At 37.1% G+C, this 27503-nt stretch overlaps 2 protein-coding genes across 4 annotated transcripts in view; one reads left to right on the forward strand and one right to left on the reverse strand.

The window, feature by feature from the left end:
* Positions 1 to 10984, forward strand: part of MED23 (mediator complex subunit 23) — a 39021-nt gene extending 28037 nt beyond the window's left edge. For all 3 annotated transcript variants that reach the window (XM_024122512.3, XM_055087498.1, XM_055087497.1), the window contains 10 exons: positions 20 to 200; positions 1152 to 1322; positions 1751 to 1967; positions 3622 to 3858; positions 4835 to 5000; positions 5560 to 5632; positions 6428 to 6642; positions 7299 to 7419; positions 8164 to 8295; positions 9938 to 10984. In XM_024122512.3, the coding sequence (XP_023978280.1) occupies positions 20 to 200; positions 1152 to 1322; positions 1751 to 1967; positions 3622 to 3858; positions 4835 to 5000; positions 5560 to 5632; positions 6428 to 6642; positions 7299 to 7419; positions 8164 to 8295; positions 9938 to 10105 (1681 nt within the window). In that variant the 3' untranslated portion in view covers positions 10106 to 10984. The remainder of the gene's footprint in view (positions 1 to 19; positions 201 to 1151; positions 1323 to 1750; positions 1968 to 3621; positions 3859 to 4834; positions 5001 to 5559; positions 5633 to 6427; positions 6643 to 7298; positions 7420 to 8163; positions 8296 to 9937) is intronic.
* Positions 10985 to 12959: 1975 nt separating this feature from the next.
* ARG1 (arginase 1) lies at positions 12960 to 24954 on the reverse strand. The gene is made up of 8 exons (XM_024122695.2): positions 24634 to 24954; positions 20468 to 20540; positions 17751 to 17925; positions 15721 to 15880; positions 14394 to 14488; positions 13953 to 14057; positions 13597 to 13733; positions 12960 to 13351 (listed from the first exon to the last, which is right to left on the reverse strand). The coding sequence occupies exons 1-8, from the start codon at positions 24688 to 24690 to the stop codon at positions 13185 to 13187; spliced, it is 969 nt and encodes a 322-aa protein (XP_023978463.1). The 5' UTR covers positions 24691 to 24954; the 3' UTR covers positions 12960 to 13184.
* Between the last annotated feature and the right edge of the window lie 2549 nt (positions 24955 to 27503).

The raw sequence follows: 27503 nt of genomic DNA on the forward strand, positions 1-27503 counted from the left end.
TTTACTCTCTGCTTTCCAGAGTGTTAGAGAGAATTGGAGCTAGGGCCTTGGTAGTCCATGTGAGAACATTTGCAGATTTCCTGGTATATGAGTTCTCTACATCAGCTGGGGGTCAGCAACTCAACAAATGCATTGAAATTCTTAATGACATGGTATGGAAGTACAACATCGTTACATTGGACAGATTAATTCTCTGCCTGGTAAGAATACACTTACTTAAGAACAGATTTCTAAGCAGTCCCATTCTCTTTTGGATCGATGTGTATGACTAATGGGTCTTGTGCTGATCTGTTCTATGTTGTTTCTAAGGATTCAATAAATTTATCCTATAAATCAAGTATTGTTATCAATTCCCTAAGAAACTAGAGATTCCCCAATTTCCTCATTCATTCAATAAGCATGTATTGAATATCTACACTGTGTTGTATGCACAGAAGGTATAGAAGTAAATAAGACAGATGTGGTCCTGGCCTTGTAATGCCCTGAATTGATTCTTAAAGGCTCCTACTAGAGGCAGGAATTAGTAAAAAGTCACTGAATCTTTATTGAGTACTTATAACCATTTCTGTACACTTTGGTAGCCGTAGTCATAACTGAGTGTTTCTTATAGCCCAGTATTACCCAAGCAGTATTTTCTCCTGATTTTGATGTCTATTTCAGGCCAAATTTTAAGAAAAATCACTGAACCAGGCCGGACAATGCTACATTTTTTTTAATACTATAGTGGTGATATTTAGGGAGCTTAAGTGGTTAACATTTACCTCTTAACTGTAGAGCATAGATGTAAAGATGGTTATAGTCTAGTAAGGGAAATAAGGTAAGTCTATAAATCAGTAAAATAAAAGGATAAGTTAGAGGTGTAGGGAAAATATTGCCGGGCAACAATGAGATTACATCTACTTAGGTGGTAGATCTTAAAAGATAGGTTAAATTTCAAAAAATATAGATAGACATTCTAGGTGAGAGCCAAAAATAGGCAAGAAAGGGTCAGATATGTTTGAGGAATGCTGAACAGTTGTTTTGGGGTAGACTAGACATATAATGAAATTCTAATAATCGTGAGTTTTACTGTTTTCAAATTTAGACTCTTTAGAGCCATGCTTTTGCATAGGTTGGGCATTTTCATTTAATTTTTCTGTTCTTCTCCAAAGGCCATGCGTAGTCATGAAGGGAATGAAGCCCAGGTTTGTTATTTCATAATTCAGTTGCTGTTGCTCAAACCAAATGATTTTAGAAATCGAGTAAGTGACTTTGTGAAGGAAAATTCCCCAGAACACTGGCTACAGAATGACTGGCACACCAAGCACATGAATTATCACAAGGTACTAATTAAAATTAGTGCTTCAGTTAATCCTTTTTAAGGCCAAACTTTAGGTATTTGGCTAACTGACTTGGCTGTTTTCTCTGCAGCTCTGCTCTTTTCTCTCTGGTCTGTATAGAAGTGAATTAGCTCCCTAAACTTTCTCGAGGTTCTAGAGTATCTCTAATGTTAAGAATAAATTGAAACTACAGTTTTAGTAGACATGAGTACTTACAATACAAAATGAAAAGAGTTATTACCAATCCTTTCATACGTAAATCTCTTTTGGGATAATAGAGATTTTTGGTGAGTAAAGGACTCTAGATTTCATTGCATTGCAGGAACAAACACAGTTTCATATTCTTTGAAAAATGACGGGTTTATTTAGCTCCTTTTTTAAGAAAATTACAAAAGATCCTGTAAACATTTACCATTTCCTCACTTCCACAGAAATATCCAGAGAAGCTCTATTTTGAGGGCCTGGCAGAGCAGGTCGATCCTCCTGTGCCGATCCAGTCTCCGTATCTGCCCATCTATTTTGGAAATGTGTGTCTCCGATTCCTTCCAGTATTTGATATAGTAATCCACAGATTTTTAGAGTTGCTCCCAGTATCCAAGTCATTGGAGACTCTACTAGATCACCTGGGAGGCTTATATAAATTTCATGGTGAGCTTTTTCAAATTTTAATTCCATCTAATAGCTCTATAGACAGAAGTAGGCTGGGCATGACCATTTGGGTAATAGTAGTTCTAAAGGTTTTATTTTAATAATTTTTAATAAAAGTGTTTTTGAGGGGCAGTGCTATGTGATGATACCATGAAGTATAAAATAGAAAACATAAAAATATCAATAGTTAGATCATAGCCAAAAAAAAAAGTAATATACAAAAGATCCCTATTGTGTGATTAACTACCAAATCACTATAGAAGGAGGGAAGTATGAGTTCAGAACAGACTAATGTTACTATGAACTAAACAGATCTTGGCAGGCTTCTTGGATGGATAGTGTTTGAACTATGATGTATGTGATTTGTATAAAGAGAAAGGAGAAGAGAGCACGATAAGCAGAAAGAATCCTTTGGAAAAGTCATGGAGGTGTTAAACACAAGGCATTTTGAAAACAGTAGGCTAAATTGCACCTGGTGGTAGATCACCGTAAACGCCAGGCTGAGAAGTTATGATTTTATAACCTGCAGATAATCAAGAGTTAACTAGAAGTTATAGAGTAAAGTCATGGTATGGAAAGCATTCTTTTAGAAAGGTGAATCCAGTTCTAGCCGCAGCATATCTTGGAAGGAGGAAGCCATTTCAAAGAGTTATGTCAAGACGTTCAGGTGTATGATTAGCATCTAAACAAGTATGGTGGCATTGAAAATGAGAAAGAAGGGACAGATAGTCAAGGGAGTAGGAATTGGGCTTGATTGACCAGTTATGGGGAAAATATCAAAAGAAAGAAATCAAGGACAGCTCTAAAGTTTTGAGCCTGGTAACTGGAGCATGGTGAGGTCAGTGACAGAGCACAGAAGTCCTGGAGCAGCCACTGTGGGGACAGGGCATATTTATCTGGGGGGCAGTTCTTCTTAGTCCTTGATCTGAGATGTCTCCCTTCAAAGCAGAAGTCTGAATTGCGTTTTAGCTCTGCAGAGTAGGTATGAAGTTCAAAGGAGCATTCCTTTAAAAATGCTTTTCTTCTGTATTGGGTAATGTATGCACATGATGCAGTGAAAAGTAGTTAGTCCCATCCCTATCCTCCAGCTAGGCAGTTTCTTTCCCTATCGGCAATCACTATTACCAGTTTCTTGTGTATCCTACCTTAAATACGCTGGAGTTGGTCGTTTATTTTTTTTTCACAAATATTATGTAATATACACATTGTTCTGCACCTTATTTTTTTTAACGTTTATAATGTATTAGGGTTGACTATTTTGTATCAGTATGTATAAAGCTGCTTCATACATGCCATAATTGACGTAACCAGTCCCCTGTTTTTCACCATTTACACTGTTCTAATCTTTTGCTAGTATAAACAGGGCTGCAGCAACATTGCTTACACATAAGTCATTTTTGCAGGATAAATTTCCAGGACTGGAATTGCTACGTCAGAATGTGATGAATATCCTTCAGTATAAGCTGTGTATATTGTTAGAAGCCTTCTGTGTTGTCCTAGAATAAAAATATTCATTGTATTCAATTGCCCAACATGTGAAATAGTTTTATTAACCTTCTGAGCTGTTTTTTGGTAATCTTGAAAATAGAGGATTCGTTTTTCACAGTTGTCAGTAACCAGGTAACATTGTAATTATCTGTTTTCTTCTTGGCAGATCGTCCAGTGACGTATTTGTATAACACTCTGCACTATTATGAAATGCACCTGAGAAATCGCGAAAGTCTCAAACGAAAACTTGTCCATGCAATCATTGGGTCGCTCAAGGATAATCGACCACAGGGCTGGTGTCTAAGTGACACTTACCTGAAATGCGCTATGAATGCACGAGAAGACAATCCCTGGGTCCCAGATGACTCCTACTATTGCAAATTGATTGGCAGACTAGTAGATAATATCCTTTTTACTGTGATTTTTCCAGACTCTTGAGAAATAACTATATGTTGATTTGTGTGAACATATTTTGTCTTTAAATATTCCAAGATTTTGATATATTCTAAGATTTCAATTTTTTAAGATCATTTTATGTGAAATGTTTTGAAGGTTTTGAAATCTTAAATTAGCAGCATTATGCCAGATAGGTAGAAATTTACTCCATTAAAATTTATATTTCAAAAAAGACCTTAGAGAAGAGATCTGTTTTAAAGAAAAAAAAATCCTATTCCTAAATAAATGTACTATGTGTTATAGTACATACATCTGTTTGCCACTGGAGAACATAGAATTTTGTTGCTTTAAATAAATCCCTGAATGTTTTTTAAAACATTAATAGATAACAATAAAACCATATTTTTTTTTTTTAGTGAAAGAGATTCTATATTGGTATTTTTATTTCTTCACTTTTATGTTGTTTTAAATTATTAGCACACTGTGCTTAATATGTCTATACGCCATGCCACTATTTACTAGATAGAGCAATTTTACATAAATGGGCATGATTTCTTTTCGTATGCAAGGAATTATTTCCTGAAGTAAAAGAATTACTCATGAGAAAGTAATGTTCATATTAACTTTCCTATAACTATTAAAAGAAAATAGGTTGATAAAGCCTACAGATACCTTGGTTGCATCTATAGCTATCATGTCACAGTTACAAGAGCCCACTTATATAAGACCAACCGTTTATACCTGTGGTTGACCACATGGTTGATATCAGTACACTTCGGTCATGTCAAATTTATTTGTATTTGGTTTGTATTGTTTGCCTCTTAAGCTCTCCAATAAATCACTTCTTGAGGCCACATAATCAGATGAATTGGTAATCGAATGAGCTGTTTACATGTGAAACATTTGAAAACTGTAAAGCATTAGACAAATGTGAGCCTTTAATCTCAAAATAATCAAATAGTTATTGCTTTAATCATCTGCACCAATGGCTGGCAAATCTCCTGGTCCGTTCCCAAACTGTGACTGGAGATTCAATGAGTTTCCCAACCCCGCTGCCCACGCACTGCATGTTACTTGTGTGGAGCTCATGGCCTTGGCTGTTTCAGGCCAAGATGTTGGAAATGCTCTTCTAAATGTTGTCCTGAAAAGGTGTGTATCCTGTTTCCTGCAATAAGAGTCATTGTTTATTTGTAGAGAATGATATTTTATTTGGAGCTGTTTGACAAACCTGTTGTCCCAAGGCCAATGCACATTGAATAGTGACTGTCTTTTGGGTCCAGATCTTGTCTTTGTAATATAGATGAAATGGAATGAGCCCTGAACAGGGTCAGAAGACCTGGGGTTTGTTTCCACTTCTACTCTTTATTAGCTGTTTGACATTTAATTTAGGAATAATGTTAACTTCTCACTAAAGATAGTCTTTCAAGATTCCCTTCTTAAAGACCAACATAAAGTAGAGGATAATGATTGGAGAAGAAGTATACATAGTGAAATAGTCTTTTAGCTCAGCAACCATTGTTAAAGGAGACAACCAAAAAAAGAAGAAAAGCCTTATTTAGCTTTTGTTTATATTTTTACTCGCTAAAAATCCATTGTAGTTTTATTGAAATAGGTCAGTTGTCACCCCCCAAATGATGTATGTTCTCAAAATAAGATCCACTGTCACTTTTATAATTTCACCCTTTTATTCTTTTTTCCCCACTAATAGTCAGCCTTTAGTGCCAAGAGAGAACATTACAGCATGGATGAATGCAATTGGATTGATCATCACTGCCCTACCAGTGAGTTAATCATTGTGATTTGTATAAGCTCGTCATGTAATTAATGAAATGTTTCACATTTTTTAAGGTTTCACGTTATTTTTGCTTCAGAAATCTACAGTGACGATTTTGTTTGCCTTTTGCATCAGATCTAAATAAATCTACCTGACTTATCTGAATCTCTGGTCCCACCTTACCTATCCAACCTTAGTTTTCCCATTAAAATCTGATCTACTTTCAACCCCGTAACATGTTATATATCTAGAGCCTTTGCTCCTGGAAATAATGCTTGTTGAGACATGTTTCGGGTACTTCTGCCATGTAAGAGAATATATCAGAACGCTTATTCCTTCTGTCACCTCCTCTAAAGCTTACTCATTCTCTGCTGGCTTAGGGCTTGCTTCTTCAGTGAAGTCTTCCATGACTTCTCCACCCAGGTGAAGTCTCCCTTCTGTGACATCCACACGTGTCTAGTCAGCACCACACAGTTGTCTGACATCTTTGAATGTCAGTAGTATTGTCTAAACCTGAGCTTTCCAAACTTGTTTTTTATGCACCTTTATGAATCACTTTTTCCTTACACTCCTCCAAAATATATATGCACACACACACATAGTTATGAATTATAAATGTGTACCAGTGTTATCTGTATAATAAATATAGGCAAAGTCAATTTACCATGTAGTAAATATCAGATACTAAATGAACTGGACATGAGAAAGTGCTATTATTTTAAGCTTTGGAGTAGAATACTGGATATGGGGTGGAATACTGGATAAATGCTATTTTTCATCAGGCTTTCTCCTGGTTTTAAAGGAGCCGTATTGGATTGTCCTTCATGATCGAATCGTGAGTGTTATCAGCAGTCCCAGCCTGACGTCTGAGACAGAGTGGGTCGGCTATCCTTTCCGCCTCTTTGATTTCACTGCTTGTCATCAGTCCTACTCTGAGATGAGCTGCAGCTACACATTAGCTCTGGCACATGCGGTGTGGCACCATTCTAGCATCGGGCAACTTTCTCTCATCCCCAAGTAGGTATTATGATTTCTTAAAGACATTTGATTTACCATTTTGTTTTTGTTTTTTAATCTCATTTATGCATGAGGTATATATCTCATTCAATAGAACAACTTAGAAGTAAAAGTCTTAGGTAGATTCTAGGTATCAGGAAGCCTCCTTTATTTCAGAATTGTTTGAATGAAATTAATTTGTATGTATAAGTAACAATCTGGTATCTTTTTTTCCATTACCATTTTGGGAGGCTTAGTCAAATGCATTCTTTTTCCAGAATATATCCCAAAAGTTGGCTTTTGAACTGCATAACTAATATTAGGCTATCTTCTGATTTTTTTTTTGACTGTATAATTGGTATTAATTAGATTCACATTTCTTGAGAATGGCCTTTATATTAGGTTGGTTCTCTTTTTATTTCAAATAATTCACATTCTGTCGTTCAGTAATTTTACTATTAGGCATGACTTCCAAATCTGAAGTAATTTATTTCAATAATCAAATGAAAATAAGAACCAGTGAGAGATGTGAGATTAATTTAAAATGTTACCAAAATTAAAGGAAACTTTTTAAAAAAGATTACAAATTTTGCAAATACTCGGGTAGGCTGTATTAACAAAGTTCAAACAATTCAACTGATTTCAAGTAACGATAAATTTTTATTTTTAAATTTTAGGTTTCTCACTGAAGTACTTCTTCCTATAGTGAAGACTGAGTTCCAGTTGCTTTATGTGTACCATCTCGTGGGACCATTTTTACAAAGATTTCAGCAGGAGAGAACTCGATGTATGATAGAGGTAGAATAAAATCTGGGTTTTCCGTGATAAGGTTAAGTTCTAAAAGATATATTAAGATTTCTTTCCCAGTGTTTTTCAAACTGCGTATCATTACCATTAGTAGGAAAATCATTTTAGTGGGATATAAGAGCAATTTTTGAGGTCTTAGTGTCCCCATAACTTAGTATGCCTATAACGAGTTTTATGTATGATGTGTTGAACTGGAGATGCAGGGGAAAATATCTGTCATCAAGGTTGAGAAGAAAGTTAAGGACGGAGAAGTGCATTTGAGAACATTCTCTGTAGTACAGAGGAATTCATTAAAATCATGGAAATGGTTGAAGTCAATCACATATAACAAGAGTATAGATGAAAGAAAATGAGCCAGGAGTAGACCCTTAAAGTATGAGCCACCAAATGGAACTAAGAAGGTCCAGTATAAAGGCTCCCTGAGATTGCAGATATCCCAGAAATTGAGAGGTGCTTTCTAGAAAAGGGATTATCTAGCTCTTAAGTTTAAGAGAATACTATTAGAGAAATTGCATTTAAGCTCTATTAGGAGGAAGTTTGTAGCACTCTGGATTCCATTATAAATGCAAGCAGTATCATATCACCCATGTGCATAGAGGTCTGTATGATAGTGACAATTCCTCAACAAACATGTTATCCTCTCTGCTAGTCTTGTAATGGAGTCTAGCTGCATCAAGCTGAATTATTGAACCATTTTCTTACCATTTAAATAATTTTATATTATTTGTTAAATAGATTGGTGTGGCATTTTATGACATGTTGCTGAATGTAGACCAGTGTAGCACCCACTTAAACTACATGGATCCCATCTGTGACTTCCTGTATCATATGAAGTACATGTTTACTGGTGACAGTGTAAAAGAGCAAGTAAGTTCACTTTAATTATTTTTTAATGACATTTAGTTTAGAAAACTTAAATATATGGCGGGTAGACTTTTTTGTTTGGGTGAGTGGGGTTTTTTGGTTAATTTTTTTCTTTTAAGGGGACAAGGTTAATAGACCTTTTTAGGCTACGTGGCATATTACTCTGGACATAGTGTTAAAGTAAATACCTATCATAATTTCTCACACTTTTCCCCTTGATATTTGCAGCAAAACATCTGAAAAAGACCTGGGGGTTTATTAACAGTAAACTCATTAGGAAGAAACAGTACGGTATGGCTACAGAAAAGATCAGAGAGGCCTTGTGTTATAAGTGAAGCAGGGCCTAGTTTTCCCCACAGTGATTAGGGTACACTGTGAGGACATGAGACAAATCGCAGCATGACAAGAAGACTAAAACCAGGAGGGTCAGGAGAATAACTAATGAAGGGTATTTGAAGGAACTGGGGGTGCTTAACTTGAATTTTTAAAGTCCTGGGGAATTAATTGTATTCTTACTATTTGGGCATTGCCATTTGGAATAGGTACTAAATTTGTTCTGTGTCACTTTAAAAGGTATACAAACTGGTGAAGTTAAAGGGAGGCACGTTGTAACTCAACATATAAAGAGCCATTCCCTGGGAGAGCTCTCTCAAAGTGGAAGCGTCCTCCTTAAATCATAACTGAGTTTCCTGTCTGTGGGAACCAGGATCTCAGCTGTTTTAGAAGGGTGGAGAGAGGGCAGATAGGTGGAATTAAGTGACCTCCCCTCCATACTTCAATGTTATTTCTCTCTAAAATGGGAAAGGAACATAAATTGATAGACATAAACATATGACTCCTAGTCTGAGGGAATCATTCCTTGGAGCTGGCGACATGGGGTGGGGAGGGTGTCGACTCCTTCATGCCTCAGCAGGATTGTCAAGTGGGAACCAATTCAGAAATGTTCTCATTAGCGTATTCCTTAAATTTGGGCCTAAGAAACTTTGACACAAGGGGAATACAAAAAGGAAGAATTATTAATGGGCTGATCTTTCCTAGTAAGATCCAAAAACATTTGAGTAAAGCTAAGGAAGCTATGGAACTGCTTGATGTATTTATTTCTTTAAAGTTTTTTAAGTAAGAGTAGATCTAATATTATTTCGTTTGAATTCCAAGTGTAAATCAAAACCAAAAAGTTAGCTTTATAGATAAATGTTATGAACGTAAGTTATTCAAAGAACTTCGACATATAATCGTGCTTTATGCTTCCCTTACGTGATACCTTACGTGAAGATGGTATCTTAAAAGGATGATCCCCTTGGTGAGTATGTAGAATTCCCAGTGTAAACTCTACTAGCTATCGTCAGTGGGATGACTGGCTAGCTAGGTAAATGAGTATGTTTTTGTAAGTGTATGCATACATAGATAGACGCATATACACATATATATATAATGTGTGTGTGAGGGACAACACATGTTTTTTCTCATGTAAGAGAGAAAGAGTTTTATCTGCTTTTGTTAAAACACAAAACATGCAGAGAAACATCTCATGCACCCGTTCCACTCCCTAGTTTATTGTCTCAGGATATGTGTAAATTGCTTCTTTAAAGGTTAGGAATTGAAGTTCTCTGGTTAAAATACTTTTTAATGTGTTTTCATTTTTTAGGTAGAGAAGATTATCTGTAATTTAAAACCAGCTTTAAAACTTCGTCTTCGATTCATCACTCACATTAGCAAGATGGAACCGGCTGCAGTGCCTCCACAAGCCATCAATAGTGGGTCTCCAGCACCTCAGTCTAATCAGGTGCCAGTGTCTCTACCAGTGACTCAGTGAAGTCAGGGTGTGCTGTGGTGAAAACGGACTCGAATCTATTAAATCTGAACGTGATCGCGCTACATAGTGGTGGAGTAGAGGCAGTGATGTTCAGATTGTTTTATTCTGATTCAAACGGTGAATCTGTTGACTTCCAACTCCCATCTCCCTATGTTTTTGTCTCTAAGAGATAAAGTAAGCTACACGTTGTTCATATCCACAACAATGTACTAGAGCTACCTAGGAATGGGGACATATCTGATCAAATGACTTTTACTAGGCACTCTCAATCTTTCCTATCTTGGCCACTGTTTTTATTGTTTAGTATTAATGACTTATTCAGTCTTCAAGTACGCTGTTTTAAAGGCACTACACATGTAAAATAGTTATTACAAATCCTTTTATACATAAATCTCTTTTGGTGTATCTGGGATAAGAGATTTTTGTCAAGTAAAGGACTCTATATTTCATTGCATCACTGGAGCAAATAGGTTCATATTCTTTTTAAAATGGCTTAAATTTTTTATCATAGATTACCAAGTAAATGGGCTAATATTTCTAGTGTAGATTGGCAAGATTTTGCCTTTGTCGTGGACTTGCACTTACTATATGAAATGAGTTGGAAGTCATGTAAGAAAATAACATAGCTAGAAATGCATAAACTTAATAAAATCATCCTTAAGTGGTGATTCTTTAATCTCTCTTTTTAAAAATAAATCAATTGCTTTTCCAGGTTGACACTCTTACCTGACAAATGATGTGATTCTTTGAATTTTTATAGTCTTAAGGTTTTTAAGTATTTATATTTTTAAATATCATGTACATTTTGGTTCTTTTGAGTTTATTAGATTTTGAGAGACATACTGTTAATGAGGGGGGGTGGCATTAAGATTGTAAAAGAGTTGAAAAATAATTAGTAAAATCTGTTGAATGAATAAACTGTCTGATTAATTACTCAGTTTGAATGAGCATCTGCTGTGTGCCAGGCAGTGTACTGGCCGGATTAGAACAGAGAACTGAGCTACTTCCATGGGTTGTACACTGTAGTTGGTGACTGACATTGACCTAGGAATTAAGAGGTACATATTTTTTAAAAAAGAATTAGTGAAGTTTAACCAACTGTACTTCAAATTTTTAATTCCAAATACGTTCCTCCTAGACCTTCATCTTCTTCGTGTTTGATACTATCATAATCACTAAATGTTTATTTGTCATGCAAGCACAGCTTAAAATTTATATAATGGTATAAGCAATTTTTCTAAGCTAATAGTATTCTCAAAATTCTCCAGAAATTTTATGCTAGAAATGATTTCAAGTATAACTCTTAACCTAGTCTCAATATATTCTTGCTGCCTCAAGGACTATATTGCTTTGAGATCCTAGAATGGGAATAATTGTAACACTGGTATTATACAACCATAATAAAGGGAAATGAAAATCAATATCACTTTCTTAAGGACATACACACTCCAATTCATTTTATTAAAAATTCAATTTTTCCTCTCTAGCTTAAAAAAAAATGGGAATATGATTTTCCCCAAATAGGCTTTTAAGAGATTATTATTATTAATCAGAGACATTAATAGAAGACAGAAGCTTTGTGTGTTTAGAATGCAGCTGAGGAAAAAATATTTATATCCATTACATCCTAAAATTTTTCTTTTTGAAAACTAATAGTAACTTTAGAGTGGCTATGTTCACTAGGCATTTCTGCAATGGTAGAAATAGTCTATACCTGTGCTGTACAGTACAGTAGTTAGTAGCTCCATGTGCCTGTTGAGCACTTGAAATGTGGAACTGAATTTGTTATTTTATTAAGCTTTAATTAATTTAGCCACCTGTGGCTGCTGTATTGGATAATGTTCTCTAGAGTAAGATCCATTATAATTGCTCTTACCTAAAAGTCATTCAGTAAAATATTTATCCTACAAAGTCCATAGTGTCAACAGGTTTAAAATTCTGGGTTGCAGGCAAAAAATCAGATGGTAGAGGCTTTTTAACACATAAAGCAATTATAACAAGAACAACAATAAAAATTCTTTAACAGAGCCTGCTTCATTACAGAGTCCACTTTGAGTTCCATATAAGTTAGAGGAAAGGGGAGGAGTTGGCTTCCCTTGTTTTGATCATAGTTTATTCTAATTTATTTTTCCACTTCCTTCACTATATAACAGCCGAGCTGAGTTTTTAGGATGTTTAGGAGTTCGACAAATGAGACACACTGTAATTGCAATGAGTGAAAGGTGGGGCATTTAGAAGCCACAAATAATTTTAGGTGAAATCCCGATCTGAATTAGCATATCTTAGAAATAAAATAGCAGTTTGATTTCTTTCCTCTTTCCCAAAAGACTATCATCTGAATAGCAGTCATGCTTAAAATATCAACCAATATCATGTTTGAGGCTTAAATGAAGTAAAACATGGTCATCTAACAATAATGAAGTTGGAGATTGCCCAAGCCTTATGATTACTCATTTTATAGATGAAGGAACCAGAGCCAGAGAGTTTAAATAACTTCACCAAGGTCTTACAGTGTTTTGGGGCTAATGATTTCACTGTGGCTTTTTAATATTTATAGTAGTCTTAAGCAGGATGTGTGTGTATCTTTGTGTGTGTGTGTGTTTTGCCTGTATTTAGAAACCTGTGTAGCAGTGACGGAATCTTACAAAGAGATAAAGAGGAAAGAAGTTTCTAGGGATTACAGCTTTGGACAAAATGTAAATATGGTCCCTTTTCAGGTTGGGTAGCTTTTTCTCCTGAAATCAAGAGTTCCACTCTATGTGTGGGGGCTGATATAGGTGTTTATTTTTAATGCCAGCACATTTTTATTTGGAAATGAATGTGTATTTCTCTAACGATAAGGCTTTTGCCAAAATGGGAATATAAGCTTTTTAATTTCACACAAGTTAGCATTTCCATATCTTGAATTTCATACCAAGAGGGAATTGATACAGTTTATACTAATTGTACTAATTTTTACCAAGGCAAAACATTTTTCTGAAAGACCAAATCTTTGGGAGGATAACTAGAAGTTTAACTAAACTAGTCGATTTGCCAATTATGTCATTAACTGTGAGATTTTTATATGACGTTTCCATGTTTACTTAGGCGGGTTAAGGTAATCAGTAGGCTTATGGTTACCCTCCCGAGCAACTCCAAAACAAGCCAAGGTTATTGCTACTGCTGTGTTCACTGTCCGAGTTACTTCTTCTGGTGTCTTCCCCAGAGATGGATTCACTTCCATTATATCTAATCCTGACAGTAGCCCTACAACAACAAATGGAAATAATGTAATTTATTAAATAGTTGACATTTTAAATTTAGTACAGACTGACTTGAAATATTATCTGGGACTAGAAAGAGGTGTAACAACTGAAAACGTTTCAGTCATTGCATCATGCAATGGACATTTAGGAAGTATCCGTTGGGGCTCGATTTTCAGATTTGGGAGGTATCAATATATTTTGGCCGGGTGTACACTTCCTTCTTTATTCACTCAGATTTTTACCTACCTGTTTTGTAAATTTCTTCTGTGATGTAGAGACCTTCTCTGTAAGACAGACCTCCCTGGACTGGTGTGCCAGTAGCTGGTGTGAAAGACGGGTCCAGTCCATCAACATCGAAGCTCAAATGAATTGGCCTTTTCTTTCTTTTAAGAGGTGGGAAAGGAATTCAGTTTAAAGTTGGTGGTTTAATATTTCGTAGAAAAATACAGTTCTTACTTTGCTTTATAAAAAGTAACAACCCAGTGAAGTTCCATGGTTGTACTTACTGGCTTTTTTAATAACTTACATTGACCAGTGTCGGTAGCAAGTCCTTTTCATAATATTTATGTTACACACATACAAACACACACAAAGTATCATACCTTCCTAGTAGATAGCTGAATGCTTCTTCCATCACCTTGCCAATTCCCAGTTTATCCACTTCAGTCATTGAAAAGTATTTAATTCCCAGAATTTTCAAAATGTAGCTATGAAAGAGGATATATTAATCTACAGTTTATAAGGAGGCTGACCCTATGCCCTCTTGTTTCCTTTTAAAGAAAAGATCAGTGTGGTGAGATTAAAAAAATATTTAAGTCTGGTGAACTGTATGTATATATCAATATATTTTTAAATAGCAAGTCAAGGTAAAAATAACCTGAATACATACACATATATGTATGTACGTGTATACCTATAAATATGTGTAGATATAGATATATAGACTTGGTGCTGAAAATAATTTTTTCTCATCGGCTCGACCAGCACGCCTAGCAAGAGAAAGGACAAAAAGGAAGATAAGTCACATCAAGGAATAAACTTACTGTTCCCCAGGGTCCACATCTCTCAGGCCGATATACACAATATCTTTGGCAGATAGGCAGGGAGTCACCCAGGAGAATCCTGGGACATCGGGCATCTAGAATTGCAATGGTTCCATTGGGTTATATATGCTTCTCTTGAGCAAATCTTACATTGAAAGTTAAGGACACTTGTTAGATTGCGTGTATCTTGTTAGAACATAAATCTCAGGGAAATCATTAAAATATAATACAGAATTAAGAATGAAGTGCCTGCCCGCCTGTGCTACCCTTGTTTGCTTTGGCCTTACCCAGCTTCACCCTGTGGCCCAGACCTAAACCTGAATCACTTGTCAGCGTTTACCTGCCCTGTGCCCCATTTCCACACTCTGCCCTGCTTTCCTGGAACCCTTCTGTAAAGAAATCAGTGTACTTCCATTACTTTCATAGCTTCCTTCTTTTCTTCTCTTTCTCAGTAAAGACTTAATCCAGAGGGTGGTTGAGAGTGGCTAAGGGATATTTTCGATCAGACATTTGGTCTGACCACATCTTCAGATGTCCTGGAGCCAAGCTTGGCTGTTCCCGTGAGCTAGCTACGCATCTTGCAAGCCTATCACTTTGGTCATCTGTTTGGAAAACATTGTTGCCGACATTTAACATTAAGGAGGTTTTGATCCCCAAGTATCATCACAACGGGCCAATTTGCTACGGTTGAATCAATAAAAATTGTTTAATTGATATGCTACAGCATATCAATAAAATTATGAACCACAATGTTAAATCCTATTCTGGAATTTCATCTTAACGTCTTTTAGAAAAGAAGTTTCCAAGGAGGAGGTGGTTCTTCCTCTTGTGGTTTAGATATATGCTCCTCATAGTAAAGATGTTAAATAATAAACCACCATAATCCTCATTTTAAAACTCCATTTTTGAAAAGGCCCTATGATGTGGAGGGGACACTTGGTAAGAATGAGAGGCTATGGGGTTTGTAGTAGAAGGAGGAAGTGCCAGGAGACCAGTTCTGGTCCTTGTTGCACATTTGGTATGTCTGTTAACCTCTGAACCTCTGTTAACTTGCTTATAGGGGATTCCTCTCTGCCCCACCTACTAAAAAGGGTAGTTTAAGAATCAAAAGGGAAGCTACATATGAAGTCAGTTTGCAGACTATCAAGTAAGATAGAGGTACAGAGCCTCACCACCTCTATCCGCCCACCCCTTGCTTATTGGCTGCCCAGAAAAAGGTTTGAGAAATTAATCAAGCAGATGGCACAGGGGTTCTTAGTTCCCTTCTGCCTCCTGAACTTCTGCTAAAGATAATTCTTTTGTAACAAAATACCAACCAGCTGTTTACCTTTCCCTTTAGTTCCTTCAGGAGGAAAGATACAGGTTGTCCATGTAAGTTCCCGGTGGTGGTTGTCAGTGGAGTGTTGATGTCGGTGTGAGCATCCACCCAAATGACACAGAGATCTGGGTGGACCCTGGCATGGCCAGAGATGCTGCCAATTGCCAAACTTTAGAGGAAAAGAAGTTTGTGTGGACATCAGGTTTGCAGTATCATTACATACATCATATCATAAATGCAGTCTCCTCACCTGCTTTTCCTTTAAGTCAAAGTGGCTAATATTTCTGAGAGGTTTTAAATGGGAGATGCCAATTAAACAATTTTAACAGTAGAGAAAGTGTGGCTTATACTTAATATTTACTAACAAGTTATATTTATTCACTTCAATGGCATTACTAATAAATTTGTAATTTTTTTCAAAACCACCTTCTAGTAAAATTGCCAATCATAGTTTAACTAAAAATTAACTGTGTGAAGAGACAGTAGCCACACAAGAAATTTTTTAGCATGCGACACCACTCAATTCTCAGGGTTAAATCAGGCTCATTTTCTGTACTCTCATCTCTCTTGGTAAATACGAATTCTCCCAAGTGAATTATGACAGAGTCCTTCCATTTTTCTTAAAATCCAATTCTTTTACAATTGGGGAGCAACACTCGGAAGTCCTTACATCCACTTCAGCCAGTGTATCCTGGGAGCTCGCTCACTCAGATCCTCTGCTTTAACTTTCTGCTCTCCTGCTACGTATTTAAGGACCCGCTCTTAGCCAGATCCAGAACCCTGAAAGTTCATCTCAAACATTCCAAGTTCCAGAAAACTTGCCGGAATGAAAATGCTAGGTAATATCTTACACAAAAGTTAAAAGATCAGGATTTGCCATGCAATGCTTGCATTCTCCCACTTGGGAATGTTCAGGGATCCTCCAGAGAATCGTGAACTTTCAGATTCTCAAAGTGGAAGCAGTCGTTTCTTGATGTTCAGGTATTGATGATTCAGCTTGATGTTTGTCTTTCCCTACAGGTTTCTTTTCCTTTGGCCATTTGCCACTCTTTAAATTTCCACTTACAAATTTTTCCACTTAAAAAAGAAAGTGAGCTCCAGTTTCTCAATGGCAGTTTTGTCACAGAAGCCCTGGTAGCACTTTGGCTTTAGGGGAGAAAACAGAGGGGGATGAAGTAACTGACTCTTGCATCAAGAGCTATTGTAATGTTTGTACTTTTTATCTAATTATACTTCTTTTGATAACGTATCGTGGGACCTTGAGAGTAAACATGGAAAAACTCGCACACGAAAATTATCTTTGCCACATTATTTATAATGGTGAAAATTTGAAAATAACCTGAATATCTGAAAATATGGATATATATATATATATATATCCAAGGTGATATCATACCTTGATGAAAAATTAAGCAACAGTAAACAATTATGCTTGTATATATCATGAAGTAACATAAGGAAATTTGTAGTGTAGATTAAGAACAAAACAGGATAATACACAATTGTTAAAATCATACACAAGGAAAAAATTATGGCAGGAAGGAAGTATGCCAGATTTTCAAAATTCCAGTAGAAACGGTTGTTAGAGAATTACAACTGCCATTGTTTTTTCCCCTTCATATATGTGTGTGTATTTCAAAATTTTTACAATTATTAACTTTTATAATGGGAAACACATGCTTTAGTTGTTGACCTAAATGAGTTGTTTCTATTATCAGTAATCAAGTACAATAAGCTGGCTATGAATTTCCTCAGTGCTCATTTATTTGGAAATGTAAGCCTGAATATTTTGCCGAAATCCATTCGTATGTCATGTATTTTCTGCTGTTACAAAGATAATGCAAGCCTTCAAACAGAGCTAAATCTGTTTCCAAAATAAAGTAGTAACCAATAAAATTAAAAGAAAAAAGACAGAAAATTTGGTATAAAATATTGATCATTGCTCTCCCTTCCTTATTTTCTCTCTTCTCATGGTTTTGGTGATACTTCCTTTACAGTGTTTGTGCCAGACTTCCATAGAGATAATCATTAAAAAAGACCTGTGGTCTCCGCCCAGTACAAGACTGGTCCTTCCGTTCCTCTTGATTTCTGCCACCACATCAGCCAGCTGTTCACTTGCTTTCCCCACAGACCTTGGATTCTTCACGATTTGAAAGGGACTGTCATTAGGGACATCAGCAAAGGTCAGGGCCCCATAATCTTTCACATCACACTCTATAATTAAAATTAAAAGTTTCAGGTTACTAAGTAAAAAAAGAGATTACAAAACAGCCTGTAGGATGATTCCAATTTTACCAAATAGGTGCATTTGCAGAAAAAAAAAAAAAAAGTCTGGAATGGCTGTAAAAACTTGTGAAGGTAAAAACCTTGTCCACTGTTGCCTGACAGCATCATCCCGCCTTTGCTGTACACCCGTGCCTGCTGAATACTGGGTTCTCTGCAAATATCGATACTTCTTGAATCGAGCCAGTTAGGCTAGACGTGAAAGTGTAACAGTGATAAGCTGGTTTGGGCTTAATGGGTGGCATCACTGTCTTGGTCTCTGTCTCTGCTTATGTGCTGTCTACTTTTCTACAATAAGCGTGTTTTGTATATGTAATGAAGAAATTGTTTTTAAAAGAATATGTATACATATATATTTATGCCCAGAAGAAAATACACCAATATTTTCTAAATTTTCTTACACTATATTAACAGCCCGTGGTTTCAGTCCAATCTGTCACCAGCTGAAGCAGCTCAGCTCCCTGCTCTGTCCATTGTACCTGCCTCATAGTGGGACCGTCTGAATTAAATAAGAGCGTATGATTAGGGTGGGAGGGAGGGAGAAGCAAGAGGGAAGAGATATGGGAACATATGTGTATGTATAACTGATTCACTTTGTTGTACAGCAGGAACTAACACACCATTGTAAAACAGTTATACTCCAATAAAGATGTTAAAAAAGAAAAAAAGAACGTATGATTAGCAATGAGCCCTAAAGCTTCTGTGAGGTCAGGAAATAAAAGCTCTATTATTACACTTCTTTAATAAAGAAAATGCAGCTAGCCCAAAGTTTCTAAGGACCTAGGTCACTCCCTAAAAGGCCCTGTTTAGGCTTCAATTTACAGAGCTTCATGTGATATAAGTACAGTGTTCTGAACTAACCAGTCATTGTACGCTGTAGTCATTAAATGTCCGTGTGTATCCATGATTCAGTAACGCCTTCAAGAGATTCAACCTGATATAAAATATGACCAAATTATGCTTGTTAACAGAGGGACTAGTTAGTCCATTTCCCCAAGCCTTCTGTTCTCTCTTGGGGTCTTTTTTTTTTTTTTTTGGCTTTATGAGGTATAATTGTTATTCACTAAAATTCACTCACTTTAAATGTACAGGTCAACCAGTCTTAGAAATATCTACAGTCTTGCAACCATCACCATAATCAAGATTTAGAATATTTTCATCACCCCCTAAATTCCCTCATGCCCCTTTATGGTCAATTCCTGACCCACCCTCAGGCAACTACTGATCTTTGTCTTGCTATGCTTTCGTCTTTTCTAAAATTTCATACGAATCATACAGTTGGTAGTCTTTTGTGTCTGGCCCCTTTCACTCAGCATGATGTCTTTGCCATTCATCCATGTTCTTGCCTATGTCAGCAGTCTGTTCCTTTTTATTGTTGAGTACTATCCCATAGTATGGATGTACCACTTTTTGTTTATCCAGTCACTGGTTGATAGGCATTTCGTTGTTTCCATTTCTCGGCTTTTATAAATAATACTGCTACAAACATTCACATAGTAGTATTTATAGTATATGTTTTCACTTCTCTTGGGTAAATATCTAGGAGAAGATTTTCTGGGTCAAGAGGTAAATGTATGTTTATTTAAGAAACTGCCGAAGTCCTTTCCAAAGTGGCTGTATCATTATGCATTCCCACCAGAAATACACTAGGGTTCCAGTTGCTCCATATCCTCCCCAACACTTCATCAGAGTTTTAAATATAAAGATGACGTTTACGTTAGCCCATACTTTAAAAATTATATCACTTTGCATTTGCATGCTCGTATATATGTATGTGTATGTATATGTGTACACATACACACATATATACACCATGAAAACACTAGGTACTATTATTATATTACCGTTTTATTTTCTTTCCTTTCACAAATAGGGGTCCTCTTGCTAGTAGTGTACTTCCTTCTACCCCTGGCTTTTCATTTTCAATTCCCCTGACTCCCCTACCACCCACCCCCAGTTCTTGCACACACACATTCTCTTATACAAGAGTCTGGCTGGAAAGACAAAATATCTGAGTGAGGATATTCATCCAACAGTATTTACTGAGCATGCTCCCTATCGCTGCTTTTTTTATAGGATGTACTTCTAAGGTTATAGCCAATGCTGCAATTCTGTGGTGTAAATGTCACTCCAGACACACCCTCTTTTAGCAGGAGCCTGGTCCTTCCTTCAGAGTGAGAAGGAAATCAGGCTGATCTTTCAAGTTAAAAATTACCTTGCTCAAACTAGTGGTTACCAGTGGGGAGGGGCAATATAGGGGTAAGGGATTAAGAGGTACGAACTATTATGTACAAAATAAGCTACAAGGATATATTGTACAACACAGGAAATATAAGCCAACATTTTATAACAACTGTAAATGGAGTATAACCTTTAAAAATGTGAAGCATTATATTGTACATGTATGTAACATATAATATTGTACATTAACTATACTTCAATAAAAAGTAATTAATTAATTGTTTAAAATTACCTAGTTCTTTAAGTTTCTCAAGCAGACCAGCCTTCCTCAATACTGTAGGGCCTTCTTCCACCCCTCCTCGTGGCTGAACAATTAAAAAATAGAGTAATTCAGACATTATCATGACCATCTGATGCCCACAACAGGAACCCTTTTCATGAATCAATTGAAGAGTAACTATCAATTTTTGAATACCTACAGAGTCAGGAATTTACATTATCTCATTTAATCATCACGGCAAGGTAGATTGAATTACCCCTATGTCAAATATGAAGATCTAGAATCAGAAAGGTTATATAACTTTCCTAACAAGTGGGAGAGCCTTAGTTCACATCCGCATTCTTTAGATTCCAAAACTTGCATCTCCTCTTCTCCATCCCACCGTGTTACCAGCACAGTGAACGCATATTTTGTACAAAAGCACTCTGAGAGATGGAGATACAGTGATTAAAAGGAGAGGGCTTCTGTCTGAGTAACTAACAAGCTAATAGGGGATTTGGATATTTAATCCCAATTACAGTACTTAGAGACTTGCTTCAACGCAGATACAAGATTCATAACCACAAAAACAGGATGATCCTAACTCTGCCAGGGGCAGAGTGTGTCAGAGAAGTCTGCGTGGAGTAGGCTGATATTTCTGCTGAGTCCTGCAACATGAGTAGGTGTTCAGGAAAATAGATAGGGTGATAGAGAAACTTCGCAAACCAGGGGAACAGCTTGAGTAAAAACATAAGGGAAAAAAAAAAGAGCGTGGCATGAGAAAGACCTACGTGCAGGTCCTCACGGTGGTAAGTTAGGGCTCTTGAGGAGAAAGCAGGCAGCAGGGAAAATCATCACCCGGGAGCCGAAACCACAAAACTAACCCGGTGTTTCAAGTTTTGACCTGCTCAAGCACAGTTGGCACAATTCTACCTTTGCTCATTTTACATCAGGGAAGCTAACACGCTTCTTCCTGGCCGAAAGTCTTCTCCAGCCTCCTGGCAGATTAGCCATCTAAAGAACGGGTTCTTGCATGTGTCTCTCTGATTCTAATTTCCAGCGAGCCTTTTCAATACAGGAGGTTACTTTGTGTTCTCAGGGGAGAAGGTGTGCCAAAAGACAGGTGGATCTATCCCCAGGATTGTGCTGTGGCCCCAAACTAAGCAGATATTTCTTCCCAACTCAAATTACTGGATGACTCGCCCTGGCTGCCAGGCAAATCCTCCATGTCAAATTCCTGTCCCTGGCATCCAGGGACGCCCCATGCTCAGCTGGACACATTTGCTCCTTCACTCCACTCCTTTTTTGTATGACTTCCACCTCCTCTCAAGCAGATACAACTTCTCCTTCTTTAAACTCCAACAGAGTGCTGCTTGGCTCAAATTTTGCCTTGGTTTTGTGTTTGTTTTTGTCTTTTCTCCATTATTAGATGTCAGTCCAATTTTTTCTACACTTCCAGCACTGTATTTTGTAGTACGGAGCTGACACTTAGTAGATGCTCAAAAATTGTCAATTTGATGAAACTCCCTGCCCTTTTCCCCTCTCCCTTTCAAACTTTAGAACAAATCTCATACACTCCTTACAAATGAACTTATTTACAAAACAGAAATAGACTCACAGATATTCAAAACAAACTTATGGTTACCAAAGGGGAGATGGAGGAGGGGATAAATTAGAAGTTCGGGATTAAAATATACACACTACTATATATAAAATAGATAACCAACAAGCACCTACTGTATAGCTCAGGAAACTATACTCAACATCTTGTAATAACCTATAATGGAAAAGAATTTAAAATTTACATACATATATAAAACTGAATCACTTTGCTGTACACTCAAAACTAACACAACATTGTAAATCAACTATATTTCAATAAAAATTTTAAAAATAATAAAATAACACCATTCTGAACTTTAAGAATTATATTTTTTAAAAAAACAAAAAAACAAATCTTATACACCCCTTAGTTGATACGAAAGTCCTCCCTCAGTATCGGTAGAGGGTTGGTCCCAGGACACCCACCCTACCCCACCACCTCCCCATCCCCCCACCCCTACTGCCCCTACCCCCTGCCCCCTGCACGGATGCTCAAGTCCCTTACATAAAATGACATAAAGATATTCCAGATACAGAACCTGCAGATATGGAGGCCCGGCTGTATATTTATTACAATATCACAGTCAATCAATTTCACAGAGTGACACTTTTTAGCTTTTATTTATTTATTTTTTTGTCTGATTCAAACTGCTTCTAATGATTGGTCTTTTCTCATTGTTCTTTGTTAGCTCTACTGACTTTGAAGCTGGGCTCCATTCCCTAACTGACCGCAACTCTAAGATCCGCTGTAGATCTAAATATGCACCAGTGAAGGTCAGGAGCACAGGCTTTGGTATCAGACAGTCCTGTCTGGAATTACACAGTCAAAGCTCTGTGACCTTGAGCGAATTCTCAAATCTCTCTGAGCCTTAGTTAACAGTAAAATAAATATAATACCTACTTCATTCTTTGCCACCACCTCCTCCCCTTAACCACTGCCCTGCAAGGGAATGGAGTCCTTTTTCAGATTCAACCTTCTAGCCCTTTAATCCTCTCCTTTGCCTATTTATCCAACTTTACCTCCTTTAAGTGAGGACAGAAATTTAAATGTTGGCCATTTTTTTCCCTTCTATGCTATGGCTTAGTGTAGAAAAATATCTCTCTCTGAGTCCTTACCATCATGAGACAATAAGCTTCATTCTCATGGGGCCATGTTTTAATAAGGAAGAGCTGTACAAGGCAGGAAGGAAGAATTATGGAGAATGGAAAATGCATCTGGCTATATTTCACAATACTATCCCCTAGAGTGGCTGTTATTATCAGCATTTGGCCTTCTGCTGAGGTCCAGGGGTCAGAGCATATTCAAGCCGTTTCCTCCCTTCCTTCCTTCCTTCCTTCCTTCCTTCCTCCCTCCTCTCTTCTTTCCTTCCTTCTTTTTTTATCAGTTATTTCAGTGCTATCTTTGTTAGAACCTGTCCCAAGAACAGGTGAGCACATTGTGGATTTTGCAATTACCCCCAGCATTAAAAGAAACACTTCTTTATCAGCAAAATGTCCCTGTGTTTCAGGAGAGACCTTTGAAAGATTTCCAGGGAAAGTGAAGCAGTATTGACTGACAGTCCAAATGCAGTTTGCATCTCTAACCTCCAACCTGTCCCAATTTGTTTTGTAATAAGAAAGCCAGAGTGCAAAGCAAGAGTTCAAAACTAAGAGAAGAAATACATTGCTCAGGCGGGCAGAGAGAAAGTTCCCAGAAACCTGAGAAACCCCATTTAAAACAACCACAACCACAAAAAATCAGCCTGGGAAGGTGTCAATTCACACTCTATCCTGTTTGTTTTTGTTTTGGTTCTTCCCCATCCCACCTCTTTTAGCACAGAGGCTTACAGGAGTCGAAGATATCTGTAATATCATTAGATTTCCCAGAATGAGTGTGCCTGGGAAGAAAAAAAAAAGACTGTATATTTACGTGTTGCTGGCATGTTTTGGAATCTGAGAGTTTGATAAATTCATTCGTCCTTTCAATGTGGTCAACTTGCAGGTGGGTTTCCTTTTTTGTTTTTCTTTTTTCCTCCCTCAAAGAGAGGTGCACAGGGGACTCTACCTAGTCCATGAAATCAGTACTTTTATAGAATCATGAAAGCCCTAAAATAATACAAATCACTCACAAAGTTGATAAGTCAATCATGTTTAGGTTATCCACACTTTTAAATTCTAAAGGTTGCTGCCCATCTATGAAATTTTTCTAGGTGTTAATTATATAACTAAACAAATGTGTTTTCTTAAAATTCTATCTCCTTCTACATATACACAGTAACACCAAAAGCAACGAGAGCACGGAAATCGAAATGAGTAGCTACAATGCAGAAATAGCCAATTTCCATTCAAATAAAAATATTTTCTCTTAAAAAAATATGAGGAAAAATTCAGCAGATTTAAATAAAATTAGCTGTGGCTGAGATTAGAAGCCATAAGAATAAATGGATTTGTGACCATAATTATACAAGGATGCAAAATGGTGAGAGGACTTTAAAATATAGATTTCAGGTCAGGTTGTATCAGGGAATTTAACTCACTAGACATTCACACCTTACGAATTGTGAAGTTCGAAACGTTCTCATAAATTCCGGTTATTCAAAGCCAGGGTTTTTACTCACCTGGCCCTTTGAGAAAGGAGCTCCGATGATCCCTATGGATTTTGACTTGGAACTCATGCTCCAGCACTGCTCACCGCTGCACCCAAGGTCTCGAGCCTGTCGTCACTCTGCAACTCTCAGTGACCGAGAGCACATATTTTTTTCTATTTATAATTGAGTTAAATCTGTTTACTTTATTCTAATGAGGGAGAGTGGCTCCACCCACTGAAACAAAGCAACAGTCAAGTGGAAGTCCAGCAAGTTCATACTTAGAATAACTATGAGTCCTCCGGGTCCAGGTCTCTAATTAAGTGAGATTATTCAAGTAGCCAGTTCACACCCCTTTGACAAAGCCAGCTGGTGACATTAATCTTTCCCAATCACCACTTTGATTTCCTAATCGTAATTATCTTTTCTAGTCATAATTAATTAATCAAAACCACAGAAGAAGTGCTATGGTTCTAGCGGTACAAACTCAGGGCATGGATGGCACTTACCTCCTCCAGGTCTTTGCATCCTCCTGTGTCGAAAGGGCTGGGACTAGCAGGATGGTCTCCCACATCCTTTCCAGCTCTACAACGCTGAATTCAGTTTTCACTCTGGGATTAATTGTTAATCCACGAGGCACACCTCGTACACCACCAGAGCACAGTCTCAGGGAAGGCATATGACTTCCTTTTCTGATTATTAATTAAAGAAAAAATTAATTGCCTGATTAATAACCCAGAAGTGTTACCACACTAATTTTAAAATACGATATGCGGGAAAGTAACAGTTATTGGACTCATAATATCAAAATGAAATAGAGATGCAAAAACAGCCACGACTGAGTTTTTATCATGTGCCAGATTCTGTTCTGTTTTATATTATCTCATTTAATCCTTATGTGAATTTTATGACCAGTCTCATTATTTGTGTTATTTTACTGATGAAGCAACTAAAGTTCAGAGGGGTTGCCAAATGTCATAAAGAGCAAGAGCCATGACACAGTCGTAGGCATTCTGGATCCACCTAACCACTGGACTTTACATTATAAACGCAGATGAAGTGTCAGCTATGTGTCCCTGTCAGATCAGTGTGTAAGATTTTATAGAAAAACCCAAACGAACTTTTTGGCCAACCCAATATATCCTAGATATTTACTTGGGGTATTTTGTATAGCTAAGTATTAACCTCTTATGGTTTCACATTGCAAATAACTTTTTTCTAATCTGTCAGTAACCTGATAACTTTATATATATGTCATCACTCAAGATTCTTATTTTTGAAATAGACAGTTGAATAATTTTTTCCTTATGCTTTGCACTTTGGAAGTTTCATTAAAGTCCTTTGTACTCCAAAATCACAAATATATATTTCTGTATTTTCTCCTATTTGCTTTAGAGTTTATATTTCACATTTAGTTCTTTAATCCGTCTATACCCATCTTTGTACATTGTGTACGTTTTCTAACTCTATTTTCCCTTGTAGAGTCCATCAGTTTCCTCAACAACACCCACTGAGCCGTCCTTCCATTTTGCCTCATGGATCTGAGTGGTACTTCCCTCGGGTACCAAGTTCCCCTACACACATGGGCTCTTTCTTCTGATCCGTTGGCTTATTTACCTGTGGCTGTACCAGGTCCACACTCTTTGATTATCCTGTCTTTACGGTACATCTTACCATTCTTCGGTTAATAGTAACATTTTGCTCTTCTTTTTCAAAACTGATTTAGCTATTTATGAGCCTCTGTTCATCTACATATTCAGGATAAGTTGTTGGGCTCCTTAAAAAAAAATCCTGCTAGGATTTTTACTAAATTTGTAGATGAATCCATAGAGATTTGACATCTTTCAGGTTTCATTGTGGGTGTATTATTTTTACTCTAACATCTGAAAGTTCCTTCTATATCAAGCTGAGGTTGCCTTCCTACTTATTACTTGACCCGGTGATTACAACCCTTCAATCCAAGTAAAACACACTGTCCCTCGGCTTCACGTCTTTCTTGCATTCTCTATTGTTTAGCCTGTATATCCCCAAATACCTCACCAGTTTCTTATGTTACATGATGGCTACTCTCCTTCAGGTCATCAACTTGGTCATTCTCTTCAAAACATCTTCTGGCTTCCCTATGGCCTCCTTAACTATGTGGTTCCATCCAGAACCAAGTGCACACATCCAGGTGTAGATGTAGTCCTCTAGCCCATCAAAGACAAATTTGGTAATGCTTGACTTTCCAATTCACTGATAAAAATACTGAACAGGGCAGCACCCATGAAAGAGCTCCTTGGTATTCCGATGGAAACCTCAGCCCAGATTGCCATAGTTCCATTAATTAGTCATGGATCCATAGGTACAGCTGTTCCCTCAATTCCCAGCTCAACCACTCTATCCTGGCTGTAAGGATATCATAAGGAACACTGCCAGGTACGTCAATAAATTCTTGCTACACTTTGCCTGCTACATTTTGTCACTTACCAGTCTGACTTCCCTGTCAAAGGTGATGAATTGACCCTGAGAGACACTCTCTTCTTGGTAAACCCATGCTGACTTCTAGTGATTACTGTTTCCTTTTTGTTGTGAACATAAACCATCTTTTTGACCTCCAAAGCTGTCACCTCAGGACTTCTAAAGGAAGAAGACAGAGGGCATCTTACCTATATCATCCTATCAGAGCTCGTTTTTCCAGCTCAATCCTTTCATTTATTTTAGAGTGTACGTATTAAGTTTTTAAAGCCCTTCTCCTAGTAATACAAACCTCTTATCTAATATCTCTCCTTCTTTCCCTCCGTCTTTCACACTCTGTCTCTCTGTCTCTGTCTCTCTCTCTCTCTCTGAAATCCTATCTAGCGCTTTCCTGAAGATGGGACCACATCTTATTTGACTTTGATCCAAAGCCACTAGAATGAGGT

Source organism: Physeter macrocephalus, chromosome 10, assembly GCF_002837175.3.
Source record: "Physeter macrocephalus isolate SW-GA chromosome 10, ASM283717v5, whole genome shotgun sequence".
NCBI classification, from domain to species: Eukaryota; Metazoa; Chordata; class Mammalia; order Artiodactyla; family Physeteridae; genus Physeter; species Physeter macrocephalus.

Bases quoted from the DNA above. Each gene is read 5' to 3' on its own strand.
- ARG1 (XM_024122695.2), bottom strand. From the start codon at position 24,690: ATGAGTTCCAAGTCAAAATCCATAGGGATCATCGGAGCTCCTTTCTCA. The intron at 15,881-17,750 runs GTCTTTTTTAAT...TTTCCTCTAAAG, and splicing joins GTACTGGGCGGAGACCACAG to TTTGGCAATTGGCAGCATCT. The intron at 13,352-13,596 runs GTAGGTAAAAAT...TTGTTGTTGTAG, and splicing joins AGAAGAAATTTACAAAACAG to GGCTACTGTCAGGATTAGAT.